The sequence below is a fragment of the Acipenser ruthenus genome, chromosome 11, assembly GCF_902713425.1.
Source record: "Acipenser ruthenus chromosome 11, fAciRut3.2 maternal haplotype, whole genome shotgun sequence".
Lineage (NCBI taxonomy): Eukaryota > Metazoa > Chordata > Actinopteri > Acipenseriformes > Acipenseridae > Acipenser > Acipenser ruthenus.
In genome coordinates this window covers 36,168,469-36,193,527 of record NC_081199.1, presented here as the reverse complement: position 1 = coordinate 36,193,527, position 25,059 = coordinate 36,168,469, and the positions used below count along the sequence as shown (strand labels likewise).

The 25,059-nt window shown below is 37.0% G+C and overlaps 1 protein-coding gene across 6 annotated transcripts in view; it reads left to right on the top strand.

Annotated features, from left to right (window-relative positions):
• LOC117426678 (low-density lipoprotein receptor-related protein 1B-like) overlaps nucleotides 1-25,059 on the top strand; it is a 361,324-nt gene that overhangs the window by 269,696 nt on the left and 66,569 nt on the right. For all 6 annotated transcript variants that reach the window (XM_059033835.1, XM_059033832.1, XM_059033834.1 and 3 more), the window contains exons 42-48: nucleotides 6,634-6,823; nucleotides 13,229-13,433; nucleotides 16,861-17,053; nucleotides 21,643-21,768; nucleotides 22,603-22,731; nucleotides 22,968-23,087; nucleotides 23,882-23,995. In XM_059033835.1, coding sequence (XP_058889818.1) covers nucleotides 6,634-6,823; nucleotides 13,229-13,433; nucleotides 16,861-17,053; nucleotides 21,643-21,768; nucleotides 22,603-22,731; nucleotides 22,968-23,087; nucleotides 23,882-23,995 — 1,077 coding nt within the window. The remainder of the gene's footprint in view (nucleotides 1-6,633; nucleotides 6,824-13,228; nucleotides 13,434-16,860; nucleotides 17,054-21,642; nucleotides 21,769-22,602; nucleotides 22,732-22,967; nucleotides 23,088-23,881; nucleotides 23,996-25,059) is intronic.

Sequence of the window (25,059 nt, the reverse complement as noted above, 5' to 3'; positions counted from 1 at the left end):
CTGTAAAGTTAATTCCAAACAGGGCGGGTACCTGTTAGTGCTTTATTTACATGTCCATCCAGCATAGGATAGTCGGTGAAACAGGCAAAGGTTCATACACAATCCAGGGTTTTCAAAACAGTCCAGGTATTAAGCACACAGCAGGCAGTCAAACAATCCAAGGTCAATAACAAGTAATCCAACAATCTCAGTACTCACTTCCTGTAGCATACCACTCTCCCAACTCTTTTCCCCCTGGTACTTGCCCGGGCCTCCCTTTTTATCCCCCTGGGAACGCCCCTTTTGATGATGTGGCATTAAAACTAGTCACTTCCTGTTTGGCAGCCATCTTGCTTCCGGTATGACTGAAGCCAGAATTTGCCATCAAGACTGCCCTAATGTATCTCCCATTTTTCACCAATCCCCTCATTATATCACAATATATATATATATATATATATATATATATATATATATATATATATATAGTAATGCCTATAGAAAGTCTACACCCCCTTTCAAAATGATCTACACATCCTACCCCACAACTTCCAAGTGAAAGAATATGCTAGAAATTTGTAGAAAATTAATTAAAAATAAAAACTGAAATAGCTTGGTTGGATAAGTGTCCACCCCCCTTGTAATAGCAATCCTAAATTAGCTCAGGTGTAACCAATCGCCTTCAAAATCACACACCAAGTTAAGTATCCTCCACCTTTGTTAAATTGTAGTGATACACATGATTTCAGGATAAATTCAGCAGTTCCTGTAGGTTCCCTCTGCTGGGTAGTGCATTTCAAAGCAAAGACTCAACCATGAGCATCAAGGCACTTTCAAAAGAACTCCAGGACAAAGTTGTTGAAAGGCACAGATCAGGGGATGGGTATAAAGAAATATCAAAGGCCTTGAATAACCCTTGGAGCACGGTCAAGACGATTTATTAAGAAGTGGATGGAGTTTGGCACCACCAAGACCATGCCTAGATCAGGCCGTCCCTCCAAACTGGATGACTGAGCAAGAAGGAGACTGATCAGAGAGGGTACCAAGAGGCTAATGGCAACTTTGCAAGAGCTACAGGCTTTTATGGTCAAGACTGGTCAAAGTGTGCATGTGACAACAATATCCCAAGCACTCCACAAATCTGGCCGGTATGGTAGAAGGAAGCCACTACTCAAGAAAGCCCACTTGAATCCCATTTGAAGTATGCAAAAAAACACTCAGGAAATTCTGTAGCCATGTGGCAAAAAGTTTTGTGGTCTGACGAAACTAAAATGGAACTTTTTGGCCTAAATGCAAAGCATTATGTTTGGCGCAAACCCAACACAGCGCATCACCCAAAGAACACCATCCCTACTATGAAACATGGTGGTGGCAGCATCATGTTATGGGGATGTTTCTCATCGGCAGGGACTGGGGCACTTGTCAGGATAGAAGGGAAAATGAATGGAGCAAAGTACAGAAATGTCCTTGAGGAAAACCTGCTGTCCTCTGCAAGAAAGCTGAAATTGGGAGGGAAGTTCGCCATTACAAGATTGGTAATGCTTTATTTGCATATCTCCCTACAATCCATTTGTTTTTTAATTTATTGCTTTCTCTCACCTTAACTCGAAAGCTACTTGTTTTTGCTACTTGTATTTTGCCTTTCTGAAGTCAAAATACAGTTGTGCTGTACTGATGAGCCCCCAAAAGGGCAAAACACGTATGCAGCTACTGTATTTTGACTTTTAAAATGCTGTGAATGTAGAATCCATTAGGCAATTTTCACGCGATTTGATTGGCTCTTGTAATGCTTTATATGCAGATCTCCCTACAACCTCTCTCTCTCTCTCTCTCTCTCTCTCTCTCTCTCTCTCTCTCTCTCTCTCTCTCTCTCTCTCTCTCTCTCTCTCTCTATATATATATATATATATATATATATATATATATATATATATATATATATATATACATACACACATTGATTATAGCTGCATTACATACAGTGCACATACCTGACCTGAATCTACAGTACAGTATTGGTATCAAAGGCTTGCAACAGTCTATTAATACAGTTACGGTTTGCTTTCATACTGTACAGATATATAAACTGATTACCATGCTGTACAGGTTAATTGCAAAAAACTCCTCTCTTATATGTATGAACAACAGTGTTCTTTAGGGGACTTGTGACTGAAAAACAATCACTGTATAATTTCAAAACAGCTTAGCATCCTACCTTTGAAAAGGGCAGGGATGTTAATGAATAATTTGTTTACATAATTTTAGACCGCATGGTCTCAATAAATTTTTCCTCAATGTCTTGAATGATTTCCTGCATTATAGCTGTCTAAGGGATAATTCATTAGAGTTCAGCTTCTGTAGTTAGTACTTTTAAGTATCCCCATCCAATGTTTTATTGCTCTGGAGGCATTGGCTTTACACCTTATCTCAAGGATTGACCACCTGCTAGCCATTATAACACAATTATGCCAACTGACTGACAGGAGGCATTCTAATCTCCTGTGATTGGCTGTTGGATCTACTGATGGAGTTTAAGGTTAAAATTATAAGATTCTACAGACAGATGGTTAATGCTGGATGAGGTTGAATTCCCAGCTGTTTTTTATTTTTATTTTTATTTTTTTTACTGTTTTTTATTTTGTGTTAATGTGAAAGTATTCTGGGATAGTTAGGTTGGTTTTATTCAAACCTAAAGCTCGATCACGTATTGTGGTCATTTGAGTCCAATGATCTTCACGTGCTTTATAATATACAGATATAGGCCTAATACACACTGACTGGCTTCTGTCGAAATTCATTATCATGATTGTGTAACAAAACTCATGGGTTTGAAGACAAGGCTGGAAAGAATTCTTTGTTTCTTAAAGCTTGAATCCTAACTGTGGGAAAGTTATTGAAAAAGATGACTGATATCTGCACATTTTGACAATATGTATTGTGTGTACTCTTGCAGATGTTCACCATAAAACAACCTATGTACGTACGATTGTAACAATTGACATTTGACTCTTGTATGGATCATGTTGACACCATTGTTAAGAGTCTACAGTTTCTGTCAATCAGTTTAGGGTTGTTCAAAAAATACCTTTTTGTGACTTGTCAGGAGTGCTCATGCTGAGAGCTCCTATGGTGATTTGGCCCACTTTTTACAGGTCTCTTAAACAAATGTTCTTCAATTATTGGTAAGGTAGCTGTCGTCCCTTTGGGATAAAGTCAGCTGAAGAGCAGCCTGACAATATTTATTGGCTGCTTCTTGTCTCTTCGAAACTAAATCCATCTTGGTTAAGCGCAGTAAAAAGTGATAGATAGCAGTCAGCAGAGTAATGATGTGATCAGTCCACGGTCCCCTCAGTAAATCATAAGCTGTTGCTTTCTGTTGTGTAGATGTTCAATCAGTTATGCACCCGATTACTGATTTAATTCAGAATGTCAGTAGCAGGTGAATTATATAACTAATTAGGTATTCATAGTCCTCTTCAATGAGGAATTTAATTTTGAAAACCTTTCGAAACCCATAATCTATTTCTTGAAGTGCTGAATGCATTTGAGCAGTGCTATATTGGAAATACCAAAATAACTTTAATATGAATATATCATGCAAATATGGAAATATACATACTTTGGCATTCACAACCTTATAACTGATGGTAATATAAAACAATATATACTGGAGCCAGGTAATTACACACAGTGTCAGGACAAGAATAACACCTACAATACCAATACACCGAGCAGTGGGAGGGAAAACCAAGTATTTCATCCTATCCATAGCCTAATTAGAGTATATACTGCACATACAGTGAAGGGTATGATACAGCTAATCTTTTTACTGCTACTGAATGTACATAACATTTTGGGCCTTACAAATGTGTAATCAATACAAAAGATGTTATAAGTTTCTGTTTCTTCTTGTGATAAGCGTATCTTGCAAAGACAATCACATACACACATATATCAAGGCTCACCTCTCTTTTTAGGTAACCTTAATAAGCGTTTATCTTATGTAATACTTGCGTAAAGTTTCTGTAGTATACTTAGCATCTTCTAGGTAAAGCAGTAAAGATTTAGGCAGCAAGACTGGGTTCTTCCGTGGAGCAATTTTAAGGCTGTAGTACAATTACAACAGCTTGGAAGCCATTTTTGAAGACATGGAGAAGTGGTCTAACTAAACAGCTTAGAAGCCATTTTGAAGACAACTTTTAGTGGCTAAAGCTCTTACTGTTATGTGATTTGTGGAACAAAGGAGGTGTTAAGCACTGTCTCCTTTGTGTCCGTGTGAATTTCAGAATGATTTTCTTAAAATAGGTGCTCGTAACTTTTTAAGGAAATGAAACTTGCCACATGACTCCCAGTTTATAGCAGGTCGTATTTATATGTTCCTATAATATTTACCTTTCGTTTGGTATAAAACATATCAGGGTTCAATGCAGGCAGATCAGAACTTTTTTTTTTTAAAACAATGATTTTTATTAAATCCCGATTTTCTCCCAATTTTGGAATGTCCAATTATTTTTCAACCTGGCTCACCGCTGCAACCCCCGCATTAACTCGGGAGAGACGAAGATGAGCACACATGTCCTCAGAAACAAGTGCTGTCAGCCATCCACTTTTTTTTTGCTCTGCAAGCACGCCATGCAACCATCTCAGAACTTAGTGTCGGAGGACCACACAGTTCTGAATTGCATACAGGCAGGCCTGCAGGCGCCCGACCAGCCACAGGGGTTGCTGGTGTGCGGTGAGCCAAGGACTCCCCAGCCGACCTAACCCCTACCCCACCCCAGGTAGTGCTTGGCCAATTGTGCACCGCCCCCTGGGAACTCCTGTCCACGGTCAGCAGTGGCATAGCTTGGATTCTAATCGGTGATCTCCAAGCTGGAGGGCGCATCCTGCACTCTGGGCGGAGTGCCTTTACCGGATCTGCCACTCAAGAGCCCCCCCACAGTATTTGTTACATATTTGTTTGATTTCAGAATTTTTATTTAGTGTCAGTGTTTTCTTAATTTTTATGGACCTTCCTTATTACTTATTTTGTTTTGAAATCTTTTAATTTTCCTAAATATCTTTTCCATTTACTATGGTCCAATTAGCTCTTCTAGGACCTTTGAGGAGCCAGTGAGTCTGGATTGTTATCAGATTTGCCAAGAAATCTTACATTGAAGGCTTACAGCTTTCATTGGTGTTGTTTAGTTCCTGAATAAATTACCTTGTTTTAACCATTGAAAAACTAGTCGGTGTCTCTGAATTTGTAGTATTAAAGTAATTACTTAGTTTACTTCTCTGCCTGTATTGTTAAAGTTAGGCAATATGACCAACAATTTACATATGTACTGCAGGTTGTGTATTGATTATATATTGTATATAATTTCAGCTGTCATCATTTGATAGCCATATTAGACCAGATTAGATGACAGATAAGTCAACAACTAAACCTTTTTGGGTTGAGGGTCAAAATTTAATCTGGTTATGACCTTTAACTGTATATAAGGAGAATAGTCTGCTTATATATAACCAGGGTCCAATGTCTACTTTCAAATAGATTTATACCTAGCTCATCTTTTATTCTTAGATACTTAATAGAAAGAGTCTCACTGTAATCTTGTTCTGTGCCATGCTAGCATGATCTTATTAAATTTGACACTATTTGAATAACTTGTTAAATCTTAATATTGTTTTGTGTGGATGTCATTGTAATTCTTTGTTTTACTTGCTTGAATTGATATTTACACATGGTCAAACAGAAGACTCTTTCTGTTTGCTACAGTGTTATTACTGTACTGTACTCTAAGGCTCGTGTTAGGGGTGGGTGATATACCTAAATAAAATATAGCATGATGTATGAGATATAGCACGATATACTTAACATTCTGATCAAGGTTTCATTTTTTTTCTTTGCAATTGTACATTAAAATATAGAACTGGAAGTACTTTTAAAACTGCTTTTATATAATGCTACAGGCCCAAAGCACTTTTAATACTTTTAATAAATCATTTGCAAACATAACATGCTTTCCTTTGTAAGGTTTTTCACATATTAAGGCCATGAATGAGGGCAAAAAAATAACATACATACATATATTGTATCATAGTAAGTTACTTGTAGCTAGTATAACAACACAACAAGCGAAACAACACAACAAGGCACTTAATCTGTAGGCTGCTTTATTACAACAGAATAGTAACACTAAACACTCTAAATAACACAAAGACGGGTACATTCACATTGTTAATAAAATAAGGTAAATGACTTACCGATGGCAAGGTGAAGCCTGGAGTATATAAAGCAGGGTACATCAAACATAATTTAAATTAACCTTCTTAAAAGTTTAATGTGACGCCTGATTGATTAAATGGTTGACTTGACATTCAATAAAATAATGAGTTCTGTAATTAAAAATTGAAATAATGTACTGTAATACAGATATTAATCTGTACAAGCTATTGACTGCCCTATAAAGTTCAAATGGATCAGTCCAAAGCTTAATACTTTCAGTTTGCTTCATGCACAAGATAAGGGTTGACCAAAAAAATACCTAAATAAGATGGAATGATATAATTTATTTGCGACAATATTTTTATCATTATTAAAAAACACTGGTAACAACAATAATACCAGTATATCGGCCAACCCTAGCTCATGTACTTTTCTTTTGCCAGATGTGGGCTCTGTTGAAGGACTGGCCTATCACAGGGCTTGGGATACCCTCTACTGGACCAGCTCCACCACTTCAACTATAACAAGACATACCATTGACCTGACCAGACCAGGGGCATTCAGTAGAGAGGCAGTCATCATCATGTCAGAGGAAGACCACCCCCATGTTCTTGCTTTGGATGAGTGTCAGAAGTAAGTCACAAAATAAAAACATCAACTATGATCCAAATGTGGTGCATTTACAGATTTCTGACAGACTTCAAACAACCCAATTGAAAGACATTCGATGAACAGCTTACAGCAATATAAATAACAACATATGCAATGTCTAGTGTTAGGTTGGCCTATTTTTCACCTGAAGAAACAGAAGTATGTTTTTTTTTTTGTTTGGATTTCAACAGGACACTTTTCTCTTACAGTTTTTACCCATGTGTAGTCTCCTGTGACGGAGCTGAGATTCAGGTCTAAGCTCCGTGGAATAGCCAATGAGGTTGATGTAGTTCTGTGTGTTACAAACACTAATCAATTAGGACTGAAGTCATTGTTTTTTGTATCTTGCTCTTAACTGTACTGTAATTCTTGATATGTATTTTGTATACAACTGTAAGTCGCCCTGGGTAAAGGAGTCTGCTAAGAAATTAATAATAATAATAATAATAATAATAATAATAATAATAATAATAATAATAATAATAATAATAATAATAATAATAAATCAGTCGGAAAAACAAAACAAAACATGAATTCAATAAATAAATGCATTAACCAGTGCACCTACATAGTCTTGGCCTATTATAGATTGCAGGTTAAAATAAACAGTTTACCAAACCCAGTTGCAATCTTAAGAAGGTCTGGAGGAGATGATAATTTTGGAGACAATTTGTGAAAAGTCAAGGCATGATCAGTGTGTAGCGGTCCGCATTTTGAATGAGGTCAATAATAAAAATGAACAAATAAATAAATACATTGAACATAATGTACTGCCTACTGCAATAATCCTGATGCTCTGATTGAAATGAATGGCAATTGTGGGAATAGAAAGCAAGCAGCGCCGCATGATGGAGCATGATCTGAATACATTATGATGCTCATGAGACAGATCCTTTTTCTCCTTGAGAATGCACCCAGCTGATTTATGACCAGTGATTTGTGAATAGAATAATGATCCAAAAAATTGGGATTATGTTAAATATATTTCTCTTTTATACTACCTGAGCACAAACAGCATTTCAAAAAGAGTTCACATTTTACAGACCTCCTTTTATAGCATACTGGGCTAGACCAATATAAAATATTGCTTTTTCTTCAGATGGTTTATTGGAATAGTTTTCTTTAACAGAGTTTTGTGCTGTAGATACAATCCAGGAAATAGTGGATGGAAGTTGTTTTTAAACCATGATACATTTCCCCTTGCTGCCTCACTGAAAAAATCTGAATGGTGAACTTTGTTCTTCAAGTGGCAATCTAATGTCTTCTATAGTATGTGCTGTACAACATGTTTTGTATGTCACCATGGCATACCTAATTGCATTTAACTATGCATTTCTACAGTTAATACATTAGGATTTAACAAGAATGTATATTCAGTTACATTTTTACCAGAACAAATCTTGCCTTTGAGTAACCTGTCATGAATAATTTCCATGCTGTGTGATGAGTGTGATTTCCTTTTCTGATATACAAATCACCCTTAATTACGATCTGGATGGTTTTCTTGCTTTTCAACAGTTTTATGGCTAATTATGCCTTAATTTTCCAACATGGCATTACAGGGATCAATATGTGCTTTATAGACAAGCTTTTTAAACTGGTAAGAAAAAAATAAAAGCTATTTACCCTTGTGGCAAAGTGGTAAGAGGTAGCAGGTGTATAGCAGGTTACAGTAATTCCAAGAACGCACAGACAACAAAGTACGGGTGAAAATGATTGATTTAATGGTGTATAATCCAATGGTCTGATGACCCGCCAATAAAAAATAAAGAGCTGGCAATACACAACAATGTGTATTGCACAGTAATGAAACAAAGGGTTGCAGTCCCGCAAATAATAGACACGGTACAAAACACACACAATTAGACACACACGATCACTGTTCCAAAGTGAGTGCTCTCAGTGCTTGTGGTGAAGTACAATATAATACGTGCTATTAGTGAAACAAGTGCTGATAACAATGTTTATTCGTGACGGTAGTGCAGTGATGATCCGGTTTCGTGCTGGCCCTTGGCGACAGCTCCGGATCTGTGTTTAGCCGTCTAGTGATAACAAACACAGACAATTACTAAACAGACAAACAAACAAACCACTCACGAACTCCTTTCATTATTTATTTTGGGCAATCTACCGGTCCTTCCAGTTTCCTTCGTAACAAAACCCAAGCGAAGGAAAAGATTTACAATTCTCCAGCCCCTTTTATGCGATTATGCATGACCCCTTGGTAAACGATTACAGCTGACTCTATTGCCTGCAGCTGCTAGTAGTTGCTGCTACCTCGTTTACCTTCCAAGTCAATACATTCTTGCACTGGAGTCTCGTCTTTTTCCAGGCTGATTGACTTCCCGACCCAGGGAATGAACTGTCAGGACAACCTGTCCAAGGCCTTTCCCTTTCGCTACTTCGTATCCTCACAGGTCGAGAGGGAGATTTACAACCAGAACTCATTATATTTCCGTCACAACCCTCCAACAAGTATTGGGAAATATTATTCCCTAACATTGATTCTTATTATTTAAGGATTTAGTCTTTATAATGTACATTATAAATTAACCACGTATTATAACTACATGGGTAAGATATTAGGTCCTATATTTATCATTCGTGCATGCATTCCCTTTTAAAAGATGCGTACGCACATTCAAACAGAAAGCATGTGTTTAATCAACACAGAGGTTAGTGTGAGAATATTTGTAGACTCATTCACAGTCTGGACCATGCGAACGATTGTCTCCTTGTGTTAGAATGATAGTACTGCAAGATAAGATCAAACTCCTATTAAATCGGCTAAAGATTCGCAATCAGTGCAATATGTAAAATAATAATGTTCTCAATCAGGAGATGCAGCAGAATCGGATACATAATTAGCATCACATTTGTACGAGCTAATGTTTTCATAAATGTTTATTTATCTTTGTGCTTTCTCATCTATAAACTTCCCCCAAAGGGTTACAAATGCAATGTAAATACAGTCAAATCCTATTTATTTAGGATACAGAATCATATAAAGCAGTCTGCAATAAAATTGATTTTTACATTTTCAGATTGCACTGCAAGAACCTTGGGAAAGGGCATGGGCTCCTCAATAAATATTGCGATATTATTATTCATTAAAAGTTCTACATTATATTTATTGGAAATGCAATTTTCACTATATCACAATGGCATGCTGTATATCAAAGTGAGATTCAATGAGAAAGATAGTGAGCAGTGCCCACTGTGAAAAGTCAGATACAGGAAATCATTAGGGTGTGAAATTTGAAATTTGCTTAAGAATCAAACCTGTAAATATGTAGGGTCTTTGCAGAAATGAAAAACATTAAAACATATATGATAACAGTACTCATTACATTGGTTTGTTAAGTACCGTATAACAGTAAATTTGGGCTGGTATTAAATTCGTCGGATTTGTTACCTTGGTAGATTTTGACATTTTTTGAATTGGTGTTTTTCACTTAGCACGTTCACAAAGAAAAATGCCAGTTTTGTATTCCTACTTTTAATTTCAAAAACATTAAAATACATGTTTACTTAATGAAGTCTGTCTGCTAAAACAGTATCTCATTTACAGTAACTCTTTGTAGCATCTACAATGTCACTGCAGCAACTTGGATAAGAACAAAGAAGGCCTTTTAAAAATGAGTTACAGCATTATCGTTATATAGTCCTTAATTTTAAGATACCAGTAATACCAGGAAAGGATTAGTAGCTGCAGTACACTTTAACGATAGGCATTTGCCAACTCTCAGTTTTAAAACGTAGCTCTGGTTCACTAACATAACACAGTGGAATCATCACAATACATTTAGTAATTGCAGGACAGTATTGCCACGTGTGAAAACTTTAACAATAAAGCCGAAACAAAAATGCTTTAAATTTAAAACTAGTTAATAGACTAGAAAGCAATTTTTATATGGTGCAGAACTAAATCATTTTAACATATTGTTCAGGGACATTGCGATACCTGCATGGTGGGTGTCTTAATAGTAGTATCTACAATGAATCAACAATAATAATCCAAAGCAAATTTGCTTTTGTTGCAGACTTTCTAACAAGTCTGGAATAAACTGTGTTGGCTGCTACAGTACTTAATTAACCCTTTGTAAAAAAAAAAATAACACACAACTGCTTAACATAAAAAAAAGAACAGTCGTACAGGTACCACAGTAGCAGGCGCACTTTACACTAGGGATGCACCGAATCCAAGTTTTTAGGATTCGGACGAATACCGAATCCATCTCAAAAGATTTGGCCGAATACCGAATCTACAAAAACTGTTAAGAAAACTGAAGGAAACTGTTGAACGAAAAACAGACTGGGATCTACTAACAAGAGACGCGCACAATCTCTAGTTTTGAGCCTTTTAGTTAATAGTATTTGTATTACCGAAGGAAAATATACCCCTGAATAAGATTTCAGTTTGAAACTTACACAATTTACCGCTAGCCCCCTCCCCCCACAACAGAAAGGTCAAAATACAGAAGTGTTTACTTTACCTTTACAAGAAAGGAGTGCTGCATCTTTGCCATAACCCACTATTTTTTAATGACCTTTCAACCTGTGCACCTGATCTGTGTGAGCAGGTTTGCCAACAGGCTTCAGAATCACGTAACACTTTAATGCAGGTCAGGTTTTGTAACTCACCTCTCTAAACTGCAATGGATTCAGTAAAGTGAGTGTGAATTGTGCAAACTGTCGCTAAATTAATTTAATTGTTTTACTTAATTGTTACCAAAGCACACACCTGCCTGCAAGTATCGTTTCCATCAGTCAGACCTATACAGCAGCTGATTGGCTTCCTGAGTCACTGACTGGGTGAGACTGTGTGAAGCAAGAATTATTAAACAAATTTACCTGCTGCCACAAGGTTATAAGAAAGAGTGCAGGTGAATGCAAAGGTATCTTTAATAATGGTGTTGCGCTACTTTGATAGGTATTGTTTATTGTATAAAAAAATCAAGCAATATGATTAATCGTTGTTACGAGGCTCTCCGGATAGAATCCACACCACAGTTAAACAATTAAATACATTTACTAAACTGCTCACGCATTTCACACTCACTTTACATGTCGAATACATGCCTTAAAGTGTCCCGAGATTCTGGAGCCTGTTGACAACCCTATCTGAGAGCTATGAGAAAAAAAAAATTGCCGTGATGAGTGACCTGAATCTCCCTGTGAAATAAAACCCTTGTTGATTTAAATGCACTGTGTGTGTAACAAATATCAAATAAGCTGCAAAGTAGTTGATTGTTTTAATAAAACACAGCAGTTTCCAAATGGTTCGACTTGTATTGGCACATTACAATAACGTAAAATGTCATTTTCTAAAGCATATTGTTCAACAACGGCTTGCACATCTGACAGTTGTAAAGTTACAAAAAATATATATTTCTATGCACCGATTTTTAAATTTTTTTTTTATCTCAGTATGATCTCTAGAACACATTTCACAGATAGCAACAAAGCACAAAAGTCTACAACAGTTTGCTGTTTCTATATATTACAGGTTTACTGCATAACTTTACTCCATGATGTGACTGTGCTATTGCATATGGGGGTATGTTTGCATTCAGCAGCTGTGTGATGTGTTTAGCGTGTGCACCACCAGTAATTTAGGGAGTTGAGAGCTGCGACAGAGTTCATTAAACCTGTTCTTGTTATTAAATACAACAGTTACGTTCAATACCTGGATTTGTGTCTTTTATTTGAAGAAGAATTGCACACATTGGAAGGATGTATTGAAATGGATGTGCGTCTGGGTGGATATAGGATTCGGATTCGGTTCACCGAAACCGAATCCTGGATTTGGTGCATCCATACGTTACACTGCCTCGGAGTTTCTGATCGCATCATAAATTCCTGATTTTCTAAATCCATTGATGTAAATGTCTGGTCTGCTTTTAATTTTTTCAAGCAAATTGGCTTTGTCACACTGCCATTCTCATATTCTCATATTCACTTTGACATCCGACACATTCTTTCCCTTGCCCAGTGCTTCTTTAACCTGTGCTGCATACCAGTCTGTCAGAGACTGGGATCACTCATTGTATGCAACACTCTGATTGGTGGAAGAATTTTTGGTGATCTAATCAAAACCGCCAATTGAAGCCAAAATAAATTCTCCGCCAAAATTTCCAGTATACATCTTTGCAATTAAACAAATAAAATGTTTTTTTTTTTTTTTTTTTTTTTAATGAAACTGGGTAATCAGTTTGTTTGGTTTCTTTTTGAAGTCCCCCTTTTCAGCATGCAAATATAAAACCTTGTACAAATGTACACATAAATGCATAAAATATAAATTGGCAAACATCCCATTATTGTTTCTACAGATAAGGCACACATTCCATCACACACTAATGATGCATTTATTTTCTATGCCTGCAGTTTAATGTTTTGGACTAATTGGAATGAGCAGCACCCAAGCATCATGAGGGCCACATTGGCAGGAAACAACATCCAGGTCATTGTCAGCACTGACATCGTCACACCGAACGGGCTGACCATAGACCACAAAGCAGAGAAGCTGTACTTCTCAGATGGAAGCTTGGGGAAAATTGAAAGGTGTGAATATGATGGCTCAAACAGATACGTAAGTATTTTATGTTAAATTCCCATGTAGTCCGCGTCTATAAATATAATGCAAATCTATACTGTTACATGGACTGAATCACTTTTCTATAAAGTACAGTATCTAGTACGGTATGTATTACTAAGATTTAATTGATACATTGCATTTAACTGTTTAACTGATCCACATGTCAGTATGCCTGTCACACTCTACATGGTGAACACAATAACTGCATTTTTTTTTATTTTTTTTTACACTCCTAGTCTCCTGCAGAAGTTTCAGATTGCATTCCACCCTAAATATACGCTTGTTATGCGATTATGAGGACTTTGTATGTGCCAGTACTGGTTTTTTTTGGTTTAATATATATATATATATATATATATATATATATATATATATATATATATATATATATATAATTTATCTTTATTGTATTTTTTATATAGCTTACATGTATTGTCAGTTCAGGTCAAGAAATAAAATGTCTTTATGAATGGAAATTCAGATGTATATTAATGGCTTTGTTAAAGTTAAATGTCAGGGTATGCAGCAGCAAGTCAGACTTAGTGAGAGTACTTGCCCTTTTCTGAAACACTAAATCTCCTTTTCAGCTGTATATACCCATAGACTGCTGGAACTTTGAAACCTCAGAAAAAAAGTACATCATTTGTATTTAACCTTTTCGCTATTCTTCTATAAGAAAAAATAAAAATAAATTAAACGTGTGTGTAGACATCAAAATATGGGTACTCAATTTCAATGATCTGCCTGCCAATGCCCTTATAAGGACATGTTTTCAAAACATAGCTTTTACTTTAGTTTGTGCTAGCAAATTTAGAAAATGCGAGTTAAATCAAATCGTTTACTGTGGGTAACACCGGATTTATTGAGAAATAAAAGTAATAAGAAAAGCAAAAGCTGAATATTTTTTAAATGACATATACAAATCTAAATAACCCACATACTTTTTGGCAGGGTATTAATAAACTATTTAATAAAGGGAAAACGGTTTCTACCTCGCACTTAAATATATAAGGTCAAATGTTTAGTGAACCGGTGCAAATTGCAAATGCTTTCAACCATTATTTTACTAATTTGAGTGAATATACAGGTCAATTAAAAACGTCTGATGTAACTTCTATTGACCATGACAATGAGTCATGTTTTAAATTTAAACCGGTAAGCGAGGGCAAAGTATAGAACGTAAATTGATGTTACTAAAATAGCAGGTGCAGATGGGATAGAACCAAAACTCCTTAAGTTTGCTGATTACATTCTGAAAAATCCACTTACTGTTTTAATTAATATGTCACTGATGTCTGGTGAAATGCCTCATCAGGTGAAGCAGGCTATAATATCTCCCATCTTAAAAAGTGGGTATGTTACTGTCCCTGACAATTACAGGCCAATATCTATCTTAACAGTTCTGTCAAAGATCATTGAAAGAATTGTCCAAATTCAACTGACTTATTATTTAATAACAACGACAGCATTGCTGAAATTAACAAATTATATAAATTGGGCTATAGAGAAAAAAGAAAATAACTGGTGCAATATTTATTGACTTCTCTAAGGCCTTTAATTTAGTTAACCATAAAATCCTTTTAAATAAGTTAATAAGTCTTGGAATTACGGATACTACGCTGTTGTAGTTTTAATCGTATTTATCAGAACATTCCCAAGATGTTGTTTCTGTTTTGACAGAAATAAATCAGATTTTATGCCTATATCCTTAGGTGTCCCTCAGGGGTCAATTCTTGGTCCTCTTTTCTATTTTTATTTATGAAATACCTACTGTCTGCAGAAAAAGTTCTGTACATATGTATGCAGATGACATTGTGGTTTACTACAGCTCTGACAATGTCCATGATTTAACTAAGACACTACAGAATGATTTTTTTGAACTTCAAGCTTGAGTTTGTTAAAAAATGGTTTGATTTGAAATGAAAAAAAGACAAATATCATGTTATTTGGTTCAGAGAAAATGATGCAAAACAATAATCCCAGTTTTGTTATTGTTGCTTGTAATAATACACCTTTGGAGAGAGTTGATACTTTTAAATACATCGGTGTCAATATCGATACAACTCTTAAATTTGAAAAACACATAAAATAAATATGTAGTAAAACTGGGAATAAACTTGGATTGTTGTATGGCCAGCGTCATTGCTTAAATTTTACATCAAGGTTTAAATTAGCTAAACAACTTTACAATGATGTGATTTACATGACTGCTAGTAAGGAGTCGCTGAAGAAGATTGACACAGTGTTTAACAGGATTTGTAGAGTTGTTCTTCAGTGTACTCCTTTAGAACACAACTGTACCTTGTATTCCAGGTTAAACTTGTTGTCACCTAATAATAAAAGGAACTTTCACTGGAATCAGATTCTTTTTTAAAGGGGCGCTTAACAAACTGCCTGTTTATTTGAGTAATCTATTCCAGGAGTTTACCTGTGATTACAGCTTATGAAATGTTTGTGGTACCAAATATTTTAAAATACTGTTGGTAAAAAGTGCTTGCTACTGGAAGGAAATCTTTTGCTTTTGCAGCAGTTTCAGCTTGGAATGCATTGCCGATGGGACTTAGATCAGAGAATTCTCATTGTTATTTTAAAAATGTGTTGTTTCATTATCTGAAGAAGCCCTGTGTATGTATGTGATTTGTATAGTTTTAAATGTGTATTCTGTGTGTTTTATTTGATTGTAATTTGCTACTGTTGGACACCATTGGAAATGAGCTAATTATAGCTCATATGACCTTTTTTCCAATAAAAAATGTAAATGTTAAATGAAATCCCTACGAGGTGAATAACCTGTCATGGATGATTAACATAATCCTGGTGGTCTGTCCTTTATACTAGAACCTAGAATGCATCTTTGACACCTGGTCAAAATTTTTTTGGCTACTGAAGATGCTGTAGATACTAGATATAGGTCTACAAGAGTTGCAGCTGACCACAGGCCATGATCATTTACTAATATATTCAGAATTCCCTGTTCGCTTTCCTTGTTAAACTTAAATATCCCCTCACAGGAAAAGAATGTAATTTAAAAAATGTATCCCATAGCAATGAGCAAACATAAATTCTAAAGATGTGTGTAATTAAACGCAGTAGGGTTATGAATTTAAATGAAACCGCTGTGTCCTTCAACAATCTTTGTGGGTTACGTTCTCCGGTTACTTTTCTGCCTTTCTCAACATTCTGTCAAGGTATCTTGGTAACTTGAGTCTTATGGTCTTTTTCTGATCAAGAGTAAAATATTATATAATATTATTTTTTAAAAATATTATTTTTGTACATTACAAATTTGCAAGAGACTACTAAAGCTGTATTTTGACCCCTGCTAAAAATAAATCTGATTTGTTTCTGAAGTAATCTTGTTGTGTTGGATCCAATCACCATTCAGACACTAAAAGCAATTACTTTTCTGCTTAAATCACAGGTCATTGTGAAGTCAGGACCAGGAACCTTTTTTGGTCTGGCAATTTACGGAGACTTCATCTTTTGGTCAGATTGGGTAAGGCGGGCAATTCTGCGTTCAAATAAGTACACAGGAGGTGAGATGAAGGTACTACGAGCCGATATACCTCATCAGCCAATGGGAATTGTAGCTGTGGCCAATGATACCAATAGCTGTGAGTATGATTGATTGTTTTCCTCATTAATAACAAAGATTTTGTTGCAGTTACATTTTATATTCATGTGCCAAACGGTACATGTGTAATGTGACATATCTCAGTGGTCCTGCAAGAGCTAGCCCCTATAAAATGACATGTCTAATTTTAGGGGCATTTAGGTCCATTGGATCCTCTCTTTATTGGGTTGCTTTGGGTAGTCACTCACGAGTGGAACACAGGTAAGGTTGGTTTAGGACTGTGCTTGTGACATCATGTCAGTCCTGGGAGTCAGGTCAGAATTTCTACTGGAGAAAGGCAGGTTTAGAGGAGTTCGATTGTAGTAGAAGCAGGATAGCAAACAACATCTTGGTGTACAGGACTGACTAGCTCTGATGGAACTCTGCCATGCAGTGTCCAGGCTTTTCTCTGATTGTTGTAAGCTTCTGTGTTGCTTATAAGTGCTCAGGGTAAGTTGGACTGTGAAAACTACTTTTTAGCTTTTTGTTTTGTGGAAGTATGTCCTGGGTAAGCAATCTCCATGATTCCCCTAGACCTCCTTTAAGGAAGTGAACCTCGTGCAATTTGATTTTGAACCACATTTGCTGGCTTAAAGGAAATCACCTTGACACACAAAGGAAGACACAAAACTCCTAGAAATATGTAAAAGTAGGCACTTTTGCCAGTGGATTGTTGCAGTTTAAGTTTTGAGCTTCTTGATTCCCTGATTTGTGATACAGTGTAAAATGCAAATTGACTCATACAAGGCTCTTTGACAGTTACTTGGGGAAAATGATAATACAGTGCTTAATTAATTGTTCCTCTCCATGATTTACAGTACTTTGGTTTATGTTTTATTATTATTATTTTTTTAAATATATATATATATATATATATATATATATATATATATATATATATATATATATATATATATATATATATCCTCCCAGTTGCAATTTACTCAAACTCAATTGTCTCAAAGGAAACTACACTGGCCTTGTGAAGATTTTAAGGCTGTCAGAAAACTCACTGCAACACTGACTAGCTCCCCATGTTTGGAATTTAGAATTTTGAAATGTCAAGTAAAGATCCCTTGTTATTTCAAGAATCAATTCCAATCAAGTGCAAAATACCTTCAGAAATGCTGAATCAACTATGTGGCATTGCTTACAGGCTGTTCTCAGAAACATTGTCAGTAGTGTTTATTTTATAGATCCTATTGATTATGGTTCTTTAATCCCTTTGCTGCTAGGGCTTTTTCAACACCAAGTGCTAGAGGTTTTTCTTGAATTTGGGACTGAATCATTTCAAAGTCAATTTTCTCACAAATCTCTAAAGGAAACACAGGAAACCTATATATTGTTTCTTTCAGCACAATCTGAATCTTTTTAATGATATCATTTACTTGGGCATATCTACTTAATGTATTGAGAAATCGCAGGTGAATGAAAAATGCAATTACAAATTATATTCTCTTTTAAATTATGTAACTTTAAATCCCAGGAAAAGTAATTTCCTTCATGGTAATTAGACAAATTGCATGTGTCTTGCATTGCTAATATTTTAACTATCTATAGAGAAAAAAAAGGAGTTAGTATGTTTCTGTCATGGCTGCGTCACATTTTTATTAATAAACAATAATAATAATAATAATAATAATAATAATAATAATAATAATAATAATAATAATATTAAACATTTAAAACAGAACGTCGTCAGTTCAATATGTAAACTATACATATTTTTAAATGTAGACAAATACTAAATTCAAAATATAATTTTGAAAGACTAAATCTCCCTACACGTCCTAAAATTGTGTAAATGATTACTCGCTCGTAGCCTTTACGGCACTGACATATTTTATAATATTATTATTATTACAGCAGGTGGTTCAGCATAGCCTGGGACAGTATATAGCAATCAATAACGATTGATTGCTGAAAATAATTGTTGAAAATAAAATACAATTTGACAAAAATATCTCCTGTGGGTCTGCTAAATGTTGTAGCCATCAGGATTTGCTCAAATCAAACCACGATCCGAAATCATTCACCCTTTGATTGATGTGATCAATCCACCATTCACACGTTTTGAGAGACTAAACCCTCCCACACATATCCTAAAATGTCAGAAGCGATTGGTCAAACACAGCCTGCCCAAGCACTGAGTTACTACCGCATATGCCACGGTACAAAAGAGACAGCACACAGTAATCAATAGTGATCGTATACAGGGCAGTTTAAAATTGAAAAGATGAAGAGAAGTTCAGAGGCCTCCCCCAGCTTGCTGCCAGAGCTCCAAGGCTGACTAGTGAACTAAATTTCCCATGAGGGGGAGACTGCAAGGCTGGAAAGAGGAAAAAAAAGAAATAAGCATGCAAGGAGGCATAGCCGGGCCCCTGAGCTTGGGAAGTCAACTTGCCCCCCAAAAGAGGACCCGCATGTGAAAGCTGACCAGCTGGTCGCGTAAGAGGAAAGGGTGGAAGGAGCGAGGCCAAGTAGTCTTGGGTTGAGGTGAGGAGATTGTGCACAGATTAATTAAATTGAATATCCGATTTCTGAACTGAGGAATAGGCAGGGGCAAGGGTGTGCTGAGAGAACCAGACTTCTGAACTGTGGGACCTGTAGGTGAGAAAGAGCATCTGTAGCATAATTGGTGATACCAGAGACTGCAGAGGAGTTGCATCATAAGGGGAGAGGAGGAGCAACCTTTATGCAGTGGATTAGTTGTCACAAAAGAATACAGTTGATTTATTCTCCCAGGATGGAACCTGCAACAATGATGGGGAAGAGTTCGGGAGCACCCGTGGACCTTGGGATTTGAGGTGACGGACAGGTCTCCACAGTCGACGACCCTGTGATCTAGAAATTCAGATGTGGATATGAATATGGCCAATAGTAGTCTCTGGATTTATCTAAATGTTATTACATTGGACCCTCAATGACTTTATGAAGTTTAGTGGAGATATGCTTTTCATCTGCAGTGCATTTTAATATCAACTTACACAAGCTGACTTGACCATGATAGTCACAGCAGGCAATGTCAGTCTGTCTGATTCTCAGCAGCCTGAGAGCATTGCGGCTCATTGGTTTGATGTTTTCAGTTTTTTCTTGCCATACTCAACAAAATGTATAATTCTACATGGGGAAGAAAAACTACAGTTTGAGTCCAGTTTTGTACTCTCACAAATTACTTTCGTAACTTAAGGAATTTGGACAACTTTCTGTGTCTGCCATTAATGCCTCCACATACCACCCCCACCCGCGCCCCCCCCCCCCCCCCCCCCCCCCAACTTATCAACATATTCTACCATTCAAAAAGCCCCCCATCACTCAGCAAAATGAAAAAAATGTTTTTTGCATTTTTCCTTTTTCACAACTCCTAATGAGGCCATACTGTAGTAACCGTGGATTTCCCTGGGAACAGCTTTTGTTATTTTACAGCTTGTGTTTAACACCATGCAGTCAAGTGAAACTTCTCCATTTGTACGGGGAAATAAAATGCTTCAGTGTGCTTTGCTTGCTTGTCAGTACCCAGGGTTCCAAGGGGTATGCCCCATAGTTCTTTTCAAATGACAGTCATTGTAAACCACAGTTCAAAAAGAGCACAAATGCCTGCTCACTTTATAGTAGTACTGTACTTGGATTCCACTTGAAGTAATTAATGAAGTATAGTGTCCCAAACTTATCTGAGGTGTGTATACAAGTAAACGTGCTACTCAATAAGAGAAATACGGGGGGGGGGGGGGGGGGGGGGTGTTAAAATCCTCCCTGCATAAGACGTGTGTGCAGGTATGTTTTTGTTAGTTTGTTTTATTGTTTAATTAGTTTTGTTAATTATTTTTATTGGTGATTATCCCCTGCACCTGGTGATTATTATTACATTAGAGCCAGGTGCAGGGTATGAAAGAGTCAGTCTGCTCACGACTGCTTGGAAGCAGAGCACCCCTTCTGCTTCCTCCTCCTCAGCAGCCCTGAGCAGACTGACTGCTTCTCTTTTATACCCTGAACCTGGCTCTAATTTAATAATAATCACCAGGTGCAGGGGATAATCACCAATAAAAATAATTAACAAAACTAATTAAACAATAAAACAAACTAACAAAAATGTGCCTGCACACACGTCTTACGCAGGGAGGATTTTAACCCCCTCCCTGCTATGTTACACATGTAAAAATGTTTTTGCTTTTTTTTCTAAAGCTGCATATTAACTCATTGCCAAGCACAAGGCCTCAACTCTGTTGACCTCAATTGGCAATTGTTGGTTCCCTACTCACCAGTCTTAACTCAGAGGACAACAGCATAACTGCAATTAACAATTCAAAGCATGTGCTTTCAGGAGATTGCAATTTAGATGCAGAGAAAAGACAGTGATAAAGGAGCCATACATTGCACTACTTTCAATGCACCTTACTTGTATAAAGCTCCTTAATTTGTTCTGTAAGCATCATGTATGTTCTGTAAGTTCATGTTATGACATCTAATAAACAATTGCCTCAAATGTAAACACAGAGTTCTTGGAATGGGACTCAGTAATACAGCCCCATGCATGTTGGAATATTTGAATGCTTGTTCTTGTGACACATTCTGTTTTTTTTTCTTTCTCAGGTGAATTGTCTCCCTGCAAGGTGATAAATGGAGGTTGCGATGACCTTTGTGTTTTGACCCCTGATGGAAGGGTGAACTGCACTTGTAGGGGAGAACGAATACTCTTAGATGCTAATAGATGTGTGTGTAAGTAATCAAATACAATAATCCAATAATGTCACTTATGAAAGCTGTATGCCTTTGCTCTGTCCACTTTTTATTACCAAGTAAAACCAAAACTAAAGAAACCTTTTAGACGACCAATGCTTTGATTATCTTTCATTTAAAGATTTTAAGTTGGTGAAATTATCACCAAATAAAACCACAAATAAGCCACAGCTATCCATGCCAAAGTGCAACTTGAAAAATGATTTATGAAGGAAAGCCAAAATATTAATAATTCTAAACTAATAACAAAACACATGATGCAAAGTGCTCTTTGGTATTTTGGGGATAAAATGAAAGACGACAGATCCCTGTTTTTCAATTTGGCATGCACCCTGGAGTGTGACATTGCACACCTATTTCACAAGCAACCAGTTTACTTTCATCCTGCATATTTTCAAACTTGCTGTGGCAGAGGTTTCAGCTACCCTGAAGCTTGTTGGCAGTTACTTAAATAGTCTAGTACAGAAAAAAGTGAACTGGTGTACCTATCAAATTAAATTAATTTACTGACAGGAACAGGGGCAGATCCAGACTTTCATGAAGAGGAGGGGAGGGGAGGGGAGGGGGGTTGGTCAAGACTGTCATGACTTCAGGGGGGATTCCTGATACGAAATATACAGTTAAAGTAAACAATATTTTGAACCCCCAGGACACCTTCTGCTATATAAGTACAAAGCACCAAGCTTTTGTACAGCAAGAGGAAATAGTGGAATTGAAAATGAGTGAGAGACACAGCAGATGATGCTATCTGACTATGAACTATACAGGGAAAGTGCTAAAATAATGTTGTTTGTTCTGGGGTTTTTTTTTCAGCTAAAAACTCCTCATGCAGTATCCACACAGAGTTTGAATGTGCAAATGGCGAGTGCATTGACTATCAGTTGACGTGTGATGGAATAGCTCATTGTAAAGACAAGTCGGATGAGAAAATGCAATATTGTGGTAAGAATGAAATCTCTGCGGTTGCTATTTAGGTATTACTGTTAGGCCAGCTTGCAATTGAAAACCACAACAAGGTTAGAACAACTACCCTCTAGGGTCTTGCTTTGACCTGTAGAAAGAACTGGAAATCTCTCCCTCGCCCTTTCTCTCTTCCTTTCTTTCTCTCCTATGTGCCTTGAAAAGACATGCCTTCTCTGTTGCTAAGTTAATTTCTTTTTGATGCTCTTTTTTGCCAGATAACAGGAACTGCAGGAAAGGTTTCAAACGCTGTTACAATCAGCGCTGTGTTGCAAACAGTAGGTTTTGTGACGGGCTGGATGACTGTGGGGATAATTCAGATGAAGTGAACTGTAATAGTAAGTACCACCTTATATTTCATCAAAACACTTTGAGGAAAAAATACAATGCAGATTTTTCAGAAATGATTATATTTAAATCCAAAGCCAAGGATGTTATACAGTACTAGCAAGAGAGACGCCCAGTACACTATATTAGCCCAGTAGATATAGCTATTTATATTACAAACATTTTAGTATTTCTTTTTTTTATTAGGTCCTGTATTTTATTAAAAAGTCAGATATGTGTTGCTTCTGCTTTGAGTTTGACTTCTCCCGAATCAAGCCTTAGGCTCAGCGACATGTTGCTGCGGCTATAGACCCTTTATCACATGTGTTTATCCAAACTGTACCATGTTATGTTTAATAGGATTTGTGATCCCAATGAAAGTGAATGGCAGTGAGACTCAATGTGTAATATAACGTACAGTTACGGCTTCTCATACAAAAGGTTGTACAGGGCAGCTGTCACAAACACAATGAAGTGGATTTAAACTTTAAGGGCTAAATTCAATAAACAGTTCTTTGGGAAATACAATTAAGTACTGTAAGAAATTGAAAGTGACCAATTAAAACAATTCAAAAGCTTTTTAATATCCTAATGGTAAAACACTCTCAGTTTGTTTCAGCTGTGCATTTTGATGCTTTGCCTCACTAATGCACTGTTCTATTATTTTTGTTTTCATTGTAATTTTAGATTATAAGGGTGAATTCAGATCTTTTTTTGTGCAGCTGTGTGGCAGAATGAGTTTTTTCCATTGCAACGGATATCATGACAAGAAAGCTGTATGAGTGTTTTAAATTATATTTCTTAGATTCTACATGCAATTCATCAGAATTCCGCTGTCAGGATGGGACCTGCATTGCAAACTCAGCTTGGTGCAACCAGATCATTGACTGTACAGATGCTTCTGATGAAAAGAACTGCAGTAAGATATTTATCATCTTTTTCATATGCAAAACGTTAGGTTACTTACCGTAACCTTGGTTCCCTGAAAGAGAAGACGACCACCAATACATTACTTATGGGATATGCCTCCTATTGGTAGGTATTTACTGAGCTCTTTATATCAGAGCTGCCGATAGGCCCCTTCCTGGAGTGACTTCCTCAATCCCGCCTACCGAGGGATTAAACAGTCAGCCCATGGAAGCCATGTTCTCTTTTTGCATCAAACCCTTGAGGGCGATCGATGGGACCTTGCTGGTTGGTGGTCATCTTCTCTTTCAGGGAACCAGGGTTATGGTAAGTAACCTAACATTCTCTTTCAATTCAAAGATGACCACCAAAACATTACTTATGGGAAAGTATACCAGAGCCGTCGCAAGGGAGAAGGAACGGCAGCATATGAGGGACGCATCAGAACAGCATAACACAAGGTTAGCTGTGCGAACATGCAACCTCAATGGCCCTCATGCCTAATGAAAGCAAGGAAGGATCTATCACGTTAAGGCGATAGAACCTGGAGAAAGTAAGTGGCGTAGCCCAGCTAGCCGCAGTACAGATATTGGACAGCGAGGCCCCTCTGAAGAGGACCCAAGATGTATCCAACACTCTGGTAGAATGCGCAGCTACCCTCCCAGGTGGGGGCAAGCTGGCACTATCATACACAGTTGAGACTGTGTCCGCAATCCAGTGCGACAGTCGCTGCTTCGAAAGGGGCTGTCCTAGGGTCCGTATCCCGTGCCAGACGAAGAGCTGGTCAGAATGACGCAGAGGTCTGGATAGAAAGACTCCAGTTCCACAGACTGGTTCATGTGGAAGGCTGTGATCACCTTAGGGAGGAAAGCAGGGTTTGTACGTAGTGACACCCTGCTGCCATCGTCCCAAATACGTATACAGGAGCTGTGCACCGACAGTGCCTGTAGCTCACTGACCCACTTTGTGGAGGTGATAGCCAAGAGAAAGGCTGTCTTCATAGACAGATACTTCAACTGTGTGTATGGGCTCAAATGTGGCCTTCGTGAGAGCCTCCAGCACAATATCTAGGCTCCA